Source organism: Calonectris borealis, chromosome 11, assembly GCF_964195595.1.
Source record: "Calonectris borealis chromosome 11, bCalBor7.hap1.2, whole genome shotgun sequence".
Taxonomy (NCBI): Eukaryota; Metazoa; Chordata; class Aves; order Procellariiformes; family Procellariidae; genus Calonectris; species Calonectris borealis.
Genome location: NC_134322.1, coordinates 12070762 through 12083954, shown reverse-complemented (window position 1 = coordinate 12083954; position 13193 = coordinate 12070762). Strand labels below are relative to the sequence as shown.

General features: G+C 33.6%; 1 protein-coding gene across 1 annotated transcript; it reads right to left on the bottom strand.

The window, feature by feature from the left end:
- Positions 1-617: 617 nt before the first annotated feature.
- Positions 618-11544, bottom strand: FAM227B (family with sequence similarity 227 member B). The gene is given in 7 exon segments (XM_075159563.1): positions 618-669; positions 7076-7152; positions 7752-7856; positions 8793-8837; positions 9159-9226; positions 9652-9901; positions 11494-11544. Coding segments are annotated over 7 exon segments (648 nt in total).
- Between the last annotated feature and the right edge of the window lie 1649 nt (positions 11545-13193).

The window sequence follows — 13193 nt, the reverse complement described above, 5'->3', positions numbered from 1 at the left end:
AAGCTAGAAGAAACACAAGCACAAAATGCTTGAGAAAAGATGTTAAAATAGCGGCAATGAGGAAGAACAGCATGCTAATACGAAAGAAGAAAAGTCAAAGATCTGATCCATCAGGACAGGGAAGACAAAGGGGTAGAAGTTAGAGGCTAGAATGCAAGACATACTGAAAATGGGACCCAGGTGCCAGAGAAAGGAATAGAAAAAAGAGTAGTTCTCATTAGTATTAGAGGAACTGACAAATTGAAACCATCAGATTTTACTAGATGGAGTATCAGCAGCTTATTTAAATACCTTGTAATATTGTTTACAGCTTAATTAAATGGAAGTATCAGTATATTGGGAGGACATATGTTTAGAGTCAATCAAAATCCATAATTCATTTTTAATTGCTATAACATTCTGATTTTTTGCAAAACAAACTGAAAATATTACTAATAATTTATGTTGACAATTAGATTTTGCAATGTACTATAAGTTTCATTCCAAAATGCATAAAGTAATGTGCATTATGTGTTTAAAAATATTTACAGGACTTACGGGCTGCTGTAGAACTGGCAGATGCACTAGCTTGTATGTTAGCAGTAGCATCTTTACTGGTATGATTTACTGTGGCAGCCTTAAAGGTTTCGAGATTCCATTTCTTCCATACACATTTCCTCGGTTTTAGACCTGAAAATAAAAAATTTAATTTAGAAAAATGTTTATGTTAATTTTGAAAATCACCCTATGAATCTTCCCTAATGAAATTAAAATTGCTTTCTTTCCTGTCTCCAATGTGCAAATTTTTATGCCCATGGTCAACTTTAGGCTTGAGATCCAAGCCTGTTAACTGAAATAATTATATTCATATACTTAAAGTTAACCAGGACAGTTTTTGCTATCTCCCTTCTACTTCTGCTTGGTTTTGCACATGGGTGAATATCCTTACTTTGTGGTTGTTCCAGTTCTGGTAATTTAATACATTTGCATATGTTTTGTTGAGGTTGTGAATTTTTCTGGCAGCAATACATAATTTACTTTACTCAGTGGTTTTCAATATTCATTCCAGTAGAATTTTGCATAGCTCCCACACTGTAAGTTTCATGCAGATACAGAATCGATGCCATAGCAGTGGTCTCCTAGTTTCTTGGGATTTTTTTCTGGTCTGACTAAATTTCAGTTAATTCTATCCATTATCTATATATAGTGGCTACACATTACAGAGTATACTGTGGGTTTACCCAGCTCTTCCAAGTTAAAGGCTCATTTGGAGTTTGGTGCATATATAACTTTGAAGTATGTAAACCTTCTCTAAATTAAATTTTTCAGGGTGATCTTTTTCTACATACAATTTTCTCTGTCTGTAACTAAAAAGAAAATTCTGCCCAACGAACAGTGACTGACACAGAGAAAGGTTTTGAGAAAATATTTCTGTATTTTATATCTACTTCAAAAACATATTTCTATTACATTTGTCAATCGGCTTCAACATACCAGATAATGAAATCCACATTGTCATGAAATCTAAATAAATGAGCACTAAAGATAGAAATCTGCTCTAAATCTAAGTTTTGGAATGGATATTAAATGACATATACAATCTAAAAATCATGAACTGTTACTGTTAAAACATGCAGATATTTAATGGTAATATAATACTACTTCCAATAGAACCTTCTAGGACAGGTACAGTCTGAATCCTGTAAGAATATTTATACAAAGTGACCATTTTTTATAGACAGATACCTTCAAGTCCACTTATAAATAGTTACTGGGGAAGATCTCCTAGTCTTCTGCTTTAACAAAAAAAAAAAATCCTCACTATGTTCAGCATCTTTTCCAGGAATTAGTACAGTTTTACGTAGGGCCTGCATTTTAAGGCTTCCTTCCTGACTGCATTTAAGTGTTTACCATAGATTCTTCCAGAATACTTCTCCCACACAGTATCACAAAGAAAGCACTGAAATGAAATCTGCATTCATCAGTTCAATTATAAGTTATGTCCCTGGGTATGATTATATCCTTGCTGGCTAATTCTGCAATAGTTAAGTAATTCTACAGCTAAACGAGCTACTACAGAACAGAGTCACTCAATAAGGCAATGATTGGACTGGATTAGAGCCTATATATAACCTTAAAAATACAACTTTATTTTCAGTATCATCCTGATACCAACTCAAATTCTGAGGCATATAAGCTTTTAAACATCGAGTGACATCACAGCTTAATTTAATGGGGAAAAATATATAATTAAATCCCACTGAAAAATGCCAATCTAGCTTCATCCTCAGTCATCTTACACAGGAACAGTTCCAAAACTGCACCTAACATGTATCATGACAGAAAGATAGAAACGCAAGCAGGTTGTCAGAAATGTCTTGTATTTGCAGTAAGACTTTATCATTATTGAACACTGGGAGGTCCAGCCCAGCTAATCTTGCTATACAAATAAATAATTAGAATGCAGTATGCCTCCACTGTGTCAGCTGTGGGATACTAAACAGGTCTGTCAGGACAGACCTAGACAGCACAGTTTAACAATTAAAGCAGGTTACATACTTTGTTTGACATGCTTTTGCCAAAAAAATTTTGAAATGTCAGACCCAGTTTTATTTTTCCCTAAAGTGAAATAATGCCATGGATAGTTAGCTCAGATTCTTTGTCTCCTTTCCAGGCTAGTGTTTTAAACTATTTATCCATATTTATAGACCAACAATCAGAATCAAGATATCATCATCATCATCATTATTATTATTGAGTAGAGAAAGCCAGCTTTGTCAATAGTATTCCTACTGCTGAATTTTCTATGTATGTATATATATGTATATAATTACTAGGGGAAAAACCAGTAGATTCTCACTGAAATGCAGACCTGGTGGTGTGGACAAAATATACCTCAGGGAGAAGGAAAAAAACCTCCCAGTACCTGATATCCACTGAAAAATTAAGTCTATCAATCCGTCCTTAAAATCATCATCAAAACATTTAATAGATTCAGGAAATGCTTGATATAAAGCAACATAAAATGACTTGTGACAAACAATCAGCATATACCTACCAAAATAAGAATACCACTGTATCTAAAAAGGCTACAAAAGAGATTTAATATTACAATTTTTTTTAGTTAATGTAAAAATATTCAAATGAACTGTAGTAATTGCAAAGCCATTCTGCTAAAAAAAAACTAGTACAACCTTTCATTATTTGTGTGAAACATTAGGCAACTGTATCAACAATAGGGGAATTCACTTCTCAAAAATTTGCTTAATCAATGTATAAGTCAAAGTTCCCAGTTAAGCCTGAACAAATTTCAACAAATTTCAACAAATTACGTACTTTGAACAAGTCACTTAGGGTTAAAATTAGGATGCAGAATAAAGTATTATTTGTTAATATTTAACTAATCATTATATTTAATGAAAAACAAGACATTTTTTTAAAAATCACATCTTTTAATATTATCATTAAATTTTACTATTCACACATTATATGAGCCAAAAAAAAGTCACTTCTCATTCCCATGATAATTTCTAACTTTTCCGCACCATTTCTGATTGTTCTCTCTCTGGTACTTACATGCATATGCTTCCAGCTCTCTTTTGGAGCCAAATGCTGCCAATCTGGATACATGTATATTTATGCTTATGTGACATGTTAATACTTTTATGAGCTGAAACACAGCATCTACCCATATATCACTGAAAAAGCTAATTGTGCTGTTACCTGAAAAAAAGCATCTTTAGCATCCCTGGGAACAAGAAGAAAATGTGCCACAAAATCTGTAATTCTGTCAAACAAGTGGCCTTGATCTTCTTGGTTAGGCTTCAAAGGGGAAAAAATCATGAAAAAGTTATCAGCATAAATTCAGATAGAGTTGTGTGCTAATATACTGATGCATGACATTATTAAATGTTTATCTATCTTATGATGTGAGGTATTGACAACACAAAGGAATACCACTGAAACACATATTCTTAAATTAGTTCCACCTCTTACTCCAATATGTTGTTCTTCTAAATGTATTAATAGATTTTTTTTTTTAGTATATTGGAGTAGTTCCTGATTCAGAATAGCACTTAAGAACACGCATTATTTGAATCATATGTTAAGTCTATCAGTCAAGAATTAATATAGAATCTAAGTGCTGTACCGAATCAAAGCCAGTGTACATAATCGCAGTCTCCTGCCACATGAATATTTTCCTTCTCTTCTTAATAAAGAACATAGTGATCACCTGAGGTAACAGAATCCATACACTTTTGATTTATGTTTTTAACCTAAATATTCCAAACTCATACCTTTTATAAAACCTAGCACCATTACACAAAGTAAGCAGAGTAAAATAAACAGTCAATTTGACCTAAAGGTTTATTTCAAGCTTCATAGTATCAACCTGCTAACTAAATTAGTTTTTCATATGTTCAACTACTGCTCTTTAAAGTTACATGAAAAGTTAGTCTTGGGCCTACACTTGATGCAGTTGAGCTTAATCAGTAGAACACTTGCATTTTTGTACTTGCAGAATGTGCAACTTATTTGTTTGATAACAGATCTAAGAATGCTTGAAATTAATTTATACCTTAAACTTTTGGAGAAACGCCCACAAAAAAGAATCCTGAAACACTGCAATAGATGATTTTGAGAGAAACAAACTTTCCAAACTTTTGAGAACATTTTTCTGTCAAAACAACAAAAAAATATTCATTTTTTTCATTCACACTGAATGCAGCGATTTAAAAAATCCTAAAATCACAAAACAACCAAAAATAGACAAAGGTAAAAAGTACAAGGATTTTCATTTGGGACACAATCCACAAGCAAATAGGAACTTCTTTCCGTTTGCGGAAATACTGAAGGGAAAAAAACTTGCAGAGGAAATGCTTAGCTTTTACTGAGAAGAACAGAAGCAGTTTCTTTGGGTACCTCAACATTAGGTCGTCAAAATATAGGGCCTGATGTGGATTTGCCAGATACTGGCAACTCTCTCAACTTTTTACTGTTTTTTCAGATTTTCAGTAAACCTAAGACTAAAAGAGTAAATATCTAAAGTTTAAAACACAAAAATGAAGGTATACAAAATTAGTAAGACAGCAAGCCACCCTTCATGGCATTAAATTTATTACATAATTAAAAGAAGTGTAAGAATAGAAATATTGTAAATAACCACAACAGCAAAGCAGATGAAGGCACTGGATTAATTTATTTCATTTTACATTAGGAGGCGAGCATTGATTCTAAACTGTGCCAGAACTGTGCCAAGATATTCCTTGCATCTTGCTTATCTGGGTACATTTGCACATATTTAAGCACAAATAAACAAAATTTTTAAATCGGTCCTCCAAAGGTTTGTTTTTTTAAACACAGATGCAGCATTTCAGAAAGCTATATCAGGTGCTGGCAGCATATTACAAACGCCTCTAATAGGAATAGCTGTAGATTATAAACTCACATAAGATTTTTATCCAGTGCAAGTAGTAAGGTCTACAGCCATTCTTTGTATTTAAATACTTTTTCTCAAAAATGCTACATTCATGCACACATATGTTTTGCAGCAAGTACTATCAACAGGTCACTATTTAGACATAGAGTTTACCAAGGCTGCTCAACAATCTGAATTTTAAATCTATCCTTCACTCTGCACAACTTGTTTTTATCAGCTTGACAGTATTTGGACTTGGACAAATGATAGGAATTAAGACTTTCCTTCATTTATAAATCTGAAGCAGTCAAAATTAATTCAGAAAAATGCAGTACGTGACATAACATTTACAATATTCTTCAGTCTTATCAGTTAGTAACTATTTTAACACAGATTGTGAAATTCAGTCTGTGTAGTACTATTTAATGATAAGTTAATTTGCTAAAAAGTCATTAAAATAATTTTTATTTTGATTAATAATAATAACTTAATATGCAAAATGGATCAAAAGTCAGGATTTCAGAGTATCTGATACCAGTAACAAATTAGTGATTGTTTTATGTTGGTGATAACTACGATCACATGACTATTAGGAATCTGTTCCTCTTATTTATATATATTTCTGTACCAATGCAATCCTACTGATCCTACAGCATAAAGGAAGTAATTTTGGATAGCTACTTCCCACATTTTTAAGATGTTTCTATAGTGAGAATTCAAATTTGTTTGTAAAATAAATTACTTTTTTCCTTATGGTCTAATCTATACTCTAAGTATGTACGCTTATCTAATCTGTATCTTATTATATTAAGCATTTACATTTTAAAGATAAATATTAATGAAAGCTTACACATTTCCACTTCAGGTGGAAGTTATTAAAAAAAATCTAACATACTGTGTCTTGGCCTTTCACAGTGCCATGAATTCTGACCCTGCCCCAAACTGACTTTCCCAAGGAGAAAGCTACCCTGACCTGCCAGTCAACTAACTAGCCACAGGAACAGGGATCACAAAGACAGGAAAGATGTCGCTCTAAATCAGTCCTGTTTTTTCAACTGTTACTTAAAATACTGAATTCACAAGGAAAGACTATGACTTCTCATTTGTCTGCTAGTGAAATAACTACAGTATTTAAAGCCATAGCTAATTCCCACTGAAGTGAGTAAAAATCAAAACAGAAAGGTTAGGGTTGCAATAATACTCTGAATTGTCATTTACAATTTTTGTGGCTAATTCAGTCAAAGGGAAGGTGCAAAAGCTTTATCTTTACATATAATTAATACCCCACATCTGTCATGTAAAAGATAGGTGCATGCACACTGGGGGAATTAGCATATCATCAAATAAATCTTGCCTCGGCTGACAAAAAAGAGCTGTTAACTAGCATTAATTAACAGTGCACACTGAAGCCCTTACAGCTGCTTCTTTTTACTGCTGTTGGTCACATGAAAGAAATAAGGAATGTCTTCACTTTTTACGCCCTCAGGTGGGAGACATGACTATGTACTTAGAATCATAGAATCATTAAGGTTGGAAAAGACCTCTAAGATCATCGAGTCCAACCGTCAACCCAACACCACCATGCCCACTAAACCATGTCCCTAAGCGCCTTATCTACATGTCTTTTAAATACTTACAGGGATGGTGACTCAACCACTTCCCTGGGCAGCCCGTTACTTCAGCATGTTGTGAGTCCCTGCCTGACACTGCTGCCACAAGATCAGTTTCACAATCTTGAGGTTCATGCCCACCAGCTGTGGAGTAAAAGTGAATGATCATCCACAGAAAAAATTCATTTGAAATTCATTTGCATAATAGCATTCAAGTGTTTTACATACTTGCTCCAAACTCCTGCTTTATCGATCCTACAATCCCTCCAGCAAATCAGATGTAGGTGTTACAGATAATCAACTCACTGCATAATCTTAAATCACGCCCTGAGCATTGTCAGATCTGGGTACTCGATATGTTAAAAAAAAATTTATCATGTAATTTAAGATCATGTGTAACATATATGCCAAAGGGGACTGCAATAAGATTACATATTTTACATTCTAATTCTGGGTTTACCTTACTTCTGAAATTCTTTTCAAGTTTAACATTATTTATTTCAGTACTTTAATTATTGGTCAACTCTGGGACATAAGGACAGTGCAGCAAGAAGAATCCTTCAACAATAATGGCTTCTAATAATAAATGACCACTAGATTTGTCAATTTTGTAGCTTCAAGAAATGCTAATAGTGATACTAAAAGGAGTATGGAAACGGAACACAAAGATGAATGTGTCCAAGTATTTTCAATACTCTCTATCAGTAGCTTCTGTTCAGGATACTGAAAGAAGGAGTACGTACTTGGAAATGCTGAGCTTTTATAACTAAGTCCCAAAGTTTTGGAGCTTCCAAATATCTTGCTAATTCTGAAAGTTGTTTTCCCTTGAAACCAGGGTAGTTATAGCTCTAAAAAGAAAAGAAAAACTTTTAATAATTAAAGCTAATTATTATGTTCCCTTTGTGTTAAACAGCTGCTCCAATGAGAAAATACTATTTCAAACATATAACCAATTTTTTTTCTAAAGTAAAATTTAAAAAAATTCTACAATAGAGGTTTTCACTTGCTGGTGACCCCATTTTCTAAAAATACTGTCTTTAGCAGATGCTTTCTTTTACTACCCTTAAGAGTCTGTCAAACTACATGAAATGACCACTTCAGTCTTTGATGTTTCTTGTGACGTTCTTCTTTCTCAAAAATTTCTTTTCTATCAGAAAATGACTAAACCCATGCCAAATTTCTGAGATGTCTCAGAAGAATGTAACAAAGGATTTGCTATTTTTACAAATCTCAATATTTTCTTCAATAGAAACTTTAATTAAGCTTTAATAAGCCAAATTACAAATATGATATGGCCTTATGGTAAAAATTTTCAATCACTTAACATATTAACTCATGGGTTCTTAATAATTTAGGGCCCAGTTTTGTCAGTATTCACATTAATATTTCAAATAAAGAGCCTGTTCATGCCTGAAGTCTAATCAACATCCAAGAAATACCAGGATCAAGACATTCCAAACTACCAGAGACACATTTGTTCTCCTTCAAGTCCCTCATCTAGCCCGTTGGAAAGTCCCAGACACTAGGCTCCAAAGGTTTGACCATAATATGCCAAATGAATAAAACTAATCATGCTATTTACACCTGTATTTGGAATTTTCATTACCCAATATATTTAAATTCATGTAGTCTTAGAAAAATTGACTGACTTCTGAATGAGTGAATCGCAAAACTTTTCTTTCCCTTGGTTTGCTAACAGAGATATTTCTTTGACTTCCAATTCAAAGCATATTCATAAGACACAATGCTGTGTAATTTTTTACATGTAGCATAAAAAAGCTCACCTCTACATTTCTACCCTTTAATTCATCAACAATGTATTTGGCAACCTGAAAAATGTTTAAATACTTAATTCATAATTAATGCTATTTCACACAATAATATAAAAAATATTTTCAGCTAATACAATTCACACTATGAACTGCGAATATACTTCAGATAAGGAGCAATGGTCTAAAATTGACACTTTAGGTAACTACAAAATACCTTTGGAGATATATAAAGAAAAAAAAGTACTTTTTCAAGTTGTTTCCCCCCCCCAACAAACATATAGAGATAGGTGTAATCCCACTTCTAGATCCAAGGAAAAAACTTGCAAATTTGGTCTTTCTTGTCTAATCCATAAAAAGAATTAAAAATATGTAATATACCTTTGCTTTCCCCATCTCACTTGTCTGAGTCAGAACTTCCTCTGCACCAATTTGCTCACTTGCAATGTCTTAAAAATATAGCAAGGTTTAACTAGAAATAAAGCCAGGATTGATGATTTTATAGATTAAAAGCTCTAATCAGGCAACGACTTTTTATTTAACTACATCTACATCTAAATGTGGATGTGCACAAAACTTAACACACTGTATAGTCCTACTGCCTCACTGGAATGATTGGAGGGCTTAAAAATCATCATTTTGGTCTTTCTGCATATCTCATCTTTCCTTTATAACACCAAGATCTGTGGAGAACAACATGTTTTCACAGACTTTTGCCTGCACTTTCTTTAGGCCTGAAACAAAATGTTCCTACAACCCAGGCAGAATTGAGACTTTAGCTTATTAGAATTTTTTAAATTATAAACTTGACATTTCACACTTGCAAACTGAGGAAAAGCTGTAAACACTTATCTGGGCCAATGTCCGTCAGTTATTCTTTCAAGGGCAGTAAGATGTTCCTCTAGATATGCTGGTCCACATTGTAATGAAAATATTTTTTCAGCATGTTTCTCTAGTTCAGTGATACATGTGTTTATTCTCTTCTCCAAATCTGAGAGTGGACTGACGTTCAATGGAACATGTTCATATCGATATTTATATATAGCATTGAAGGAGTAATCTTTTTATAACTTATCCACCAAAGAATAAGGCTCATCAAGAGAGATACAACTTGGCCACTCTTTCTGCAATCAGTACATAGTAAAAATAGATATTTCTGAAAACAATACAAATGCAAAGATTAAATTAGGTAATCTGTGAACTTTATTTTGCATAAAGAATTGTAATACCCGTATAAATGCATTTTACATATACCTTCTAAGAATCTCTAGTTTTGGCAACATTGTTAACATAGACTGTGATTTCCTCCTCTCCCATGTACTGCATTCAGAGATGATTACATCATCTCAAAAAGACAGAAAAACAGAAATAGGCCAGGGAGGCCCATTATAGCATACACAGAGTAATTAAAAAGACTATAATTTTTTAGTTAGAAAAGGAGATAACTCAAGAAAAAAAGGGTTATTATGTTTCTAAAGAGACAAATAAAATCATGTGTAATTTAAGTTCTCGGAAAGGACAGTAATGCCTTCCATCTGTTGAGAACAGCCTTGGAAGCATAGGAAGAAACTCTGTTCCTTGATCTAGCAAAGAATTTGAACTAGCAGCTTAAATATTTGAGCAAATTGTTGAAACTAACAATAGTCATTTGAAGTTAATCATCAAATTGGTCACTTTCCTGAAATAACCTAGTAAGTGTTAATATGGAGTAATCAATGTGTTTTTAATCCCTCTAGAATAGCTGAAAGACAGTACAGCCAGACAAATTATTTCTTAAAAAAAAAAAAAAATCAAATGAAATGCAAACTATTAATATACATATGTTCATTTTAGGGTAAAAAGGGAAAGGGGAGTAAAACCAATTAGAAAATTAAATCATATTAATATTTTGTTTTGACATTATCTCAAATTAAAATGTTTCCATTTTTATGCCAGATTGCTCCTCTTAAAAATATACCTTTTACAGAAAAAATTAAATTTTATAATGAAATGTTCCACCCGTCAAAATACTTTTAAACATTTTTTGTTTCTTTGTTGCTGTGAGAGGAAAAGTTCTGGTTCAAAGCAAAAGAGCAATTTTTCTCATAGCTCTGTAGTTAAAGGCTTTGAGTGAATCAATACTTGCAAATAATGTAGGCAGGTCAAAAGGAATGTTCTGTTTCCTCCAAAAAGAATGTAATTTCGACGAAACACTGGTAACCACATTATATTAAATTCTTTAACAAAATACAAAAGCATTTTCAAAGATTTCCCTAGCAGTCTTATCAGTACAAGAAAAGAAAGAAAGCTCATTTAAAAGCAAAACTAGCTATTCCCCTTTTCATACTCATCAGAACTTTTCGCCTCAGGGTTTAGGACTTTCTGTTATGTTAGTAAATGCTGTGGACTGATCAAATATTTTAAACAAAGCTTGATTCAGTGTCATCACTCAAGCATGCTTCCAGCAATAGAAAATTGCTGTACAGCAGACAAAAATTTTCCTCCATGGTTTAGCTTTGAGAAAAAGGGAAGTTAACAACAGAGAGGCTGCTCTCTTAAAGGTTTGACATTTCTACGAACCTTTTAGTTTCCACTGCCTGAGGGTCTTGGAAATACAATCTATGGTCAAACTCAGTTCTCAATATTTACATTCACATGGCTTTGCCCAGGACCCAATTCCTGCATGTTCACTTTGCCATACACATGGGTAATTAAAATAACGAGTACTCGGACTCACCAAATCTTGAGAGAGTAAGAATTCTTCAAAAGTAAAAGGAGGCTTTTGCATTTTCTGCTGACATACAGCAAGAATTGTTCTCACCAGAATACCTTAAAAAAACCTAAGATAACATATATCAGCAAATATTTAAACTTTAAATAACTAAAACTGACAGTCAAAGCTATCACCATAGCATATATAAAGCATGTTCATTGTCATTTCTTCCAATAAACAGAAGAAGACTACACATCCTTAGGTGTCGAGAAACATGCTAAAAATATGAAAGATCTGCAAGGAGACTTAATCGTAAAGGCAGAACTTCCATTTTCTTCTCAGTAACTCCACACGAAATACTTATACTCTTATCATTTATGTACTTCTAAAATACATACTGAAGAAAAAGTGAATGTCCAATCACCTGGCAAATCTGTTCCTTTCTTACATATTCAGTTTTTGTTCAGAAGCTGGAAGAAAGTGAGGGTTGCAGATTAGCGCAAGTCTTACTTAAATCAATCAACTGGTATCTTCTGAGTTCAGTACAATTAAAAACTCAAACTTTACACTGTAACATCTGAGCAGAAACCAAGTGTGAGAAATACTGGTTTGAAAAAAATTATCTTTTTAGTAGATTGTGAAATTAAGAATCCCAAACAAAAATGATATAGCAACCATTCCCAAAAATGGTTAATACCACAGCTTTTGTGCAAACAACTGTATAGAATAAAAGTATACAAAGGAGTAATTCAGATTTCAGAGCCTGCTTTTAAATGATGAGCAGGGTCTGTTTGTTCCCAAACAAGTTCTGGATTAAGCACCCAAAGAAATCATTCAAACAAAGTAAGAGACAGTACACTTAGTAAAACCTACTATAATTAAGCTTGGCAAGAAAGAATTTTGGAAACTGTTCTAAAGGTCTTCTTTGTGTCCAATAAACATTTTGTTATTTCGACATAATTAACTACTGCACATCAAGACGTATTGTCACAGCATAAGGAGATAAAAAAATAGGGATGGTGAAATGTAGCCCTTTTTTCTTACTACTGCAACCTATTACAGCATGAAAAGCTAGCATGAAAAACGGATCAAGCCAAAACAAAACAACAGAATACTGGTAGAAGTCCTCTGCCACTGAACGTAGTACCACTGAAGTCAGTGAGGTTTTTGGGGTGTAACTGAGATCAAAGTTTGGCATAAAATCTGCCTACAATGTCAACATTTTCTCTCAAGGCTATTAGAACTAATATATCACAGACTTCATTTCATTGAGTCGAGAGAAATATTCTCTATACCAAAATTACTGTTTTAGTTTAGTCACTTCAACCTAAAAATGCAGTTACTGAACACTGAATATTGGGTAAATGCTACTGTAGAGCAGCATCCTCAACCAGACCAAGGAATTCCACAGAAAAGATCCCATGTCCTATTTAGAGAGATGCGAAATAACAATAAAGGAATACGGCAACACAATTCTTCCAGCCCTTGGTGTCAACCGTAAGTATGCAGTAAGTATACTACCAGGTGGGAAAAAAAATACAGGTAAAAAAATCTCAGTGATCTAGCTTTCCTGGAGTTAACAAGGGAGCGAAACAAAGCCTTCAGCCTCCCATCACAGCGGTTTCCAGGTAGTTCTACCGAGCCGACAGACCCCGCCGGGCCGTACCACCGCCCGCGGAGGAAACGCCTCAGGGAGAGCAAAGCGTGGGGGATATTTCACACGG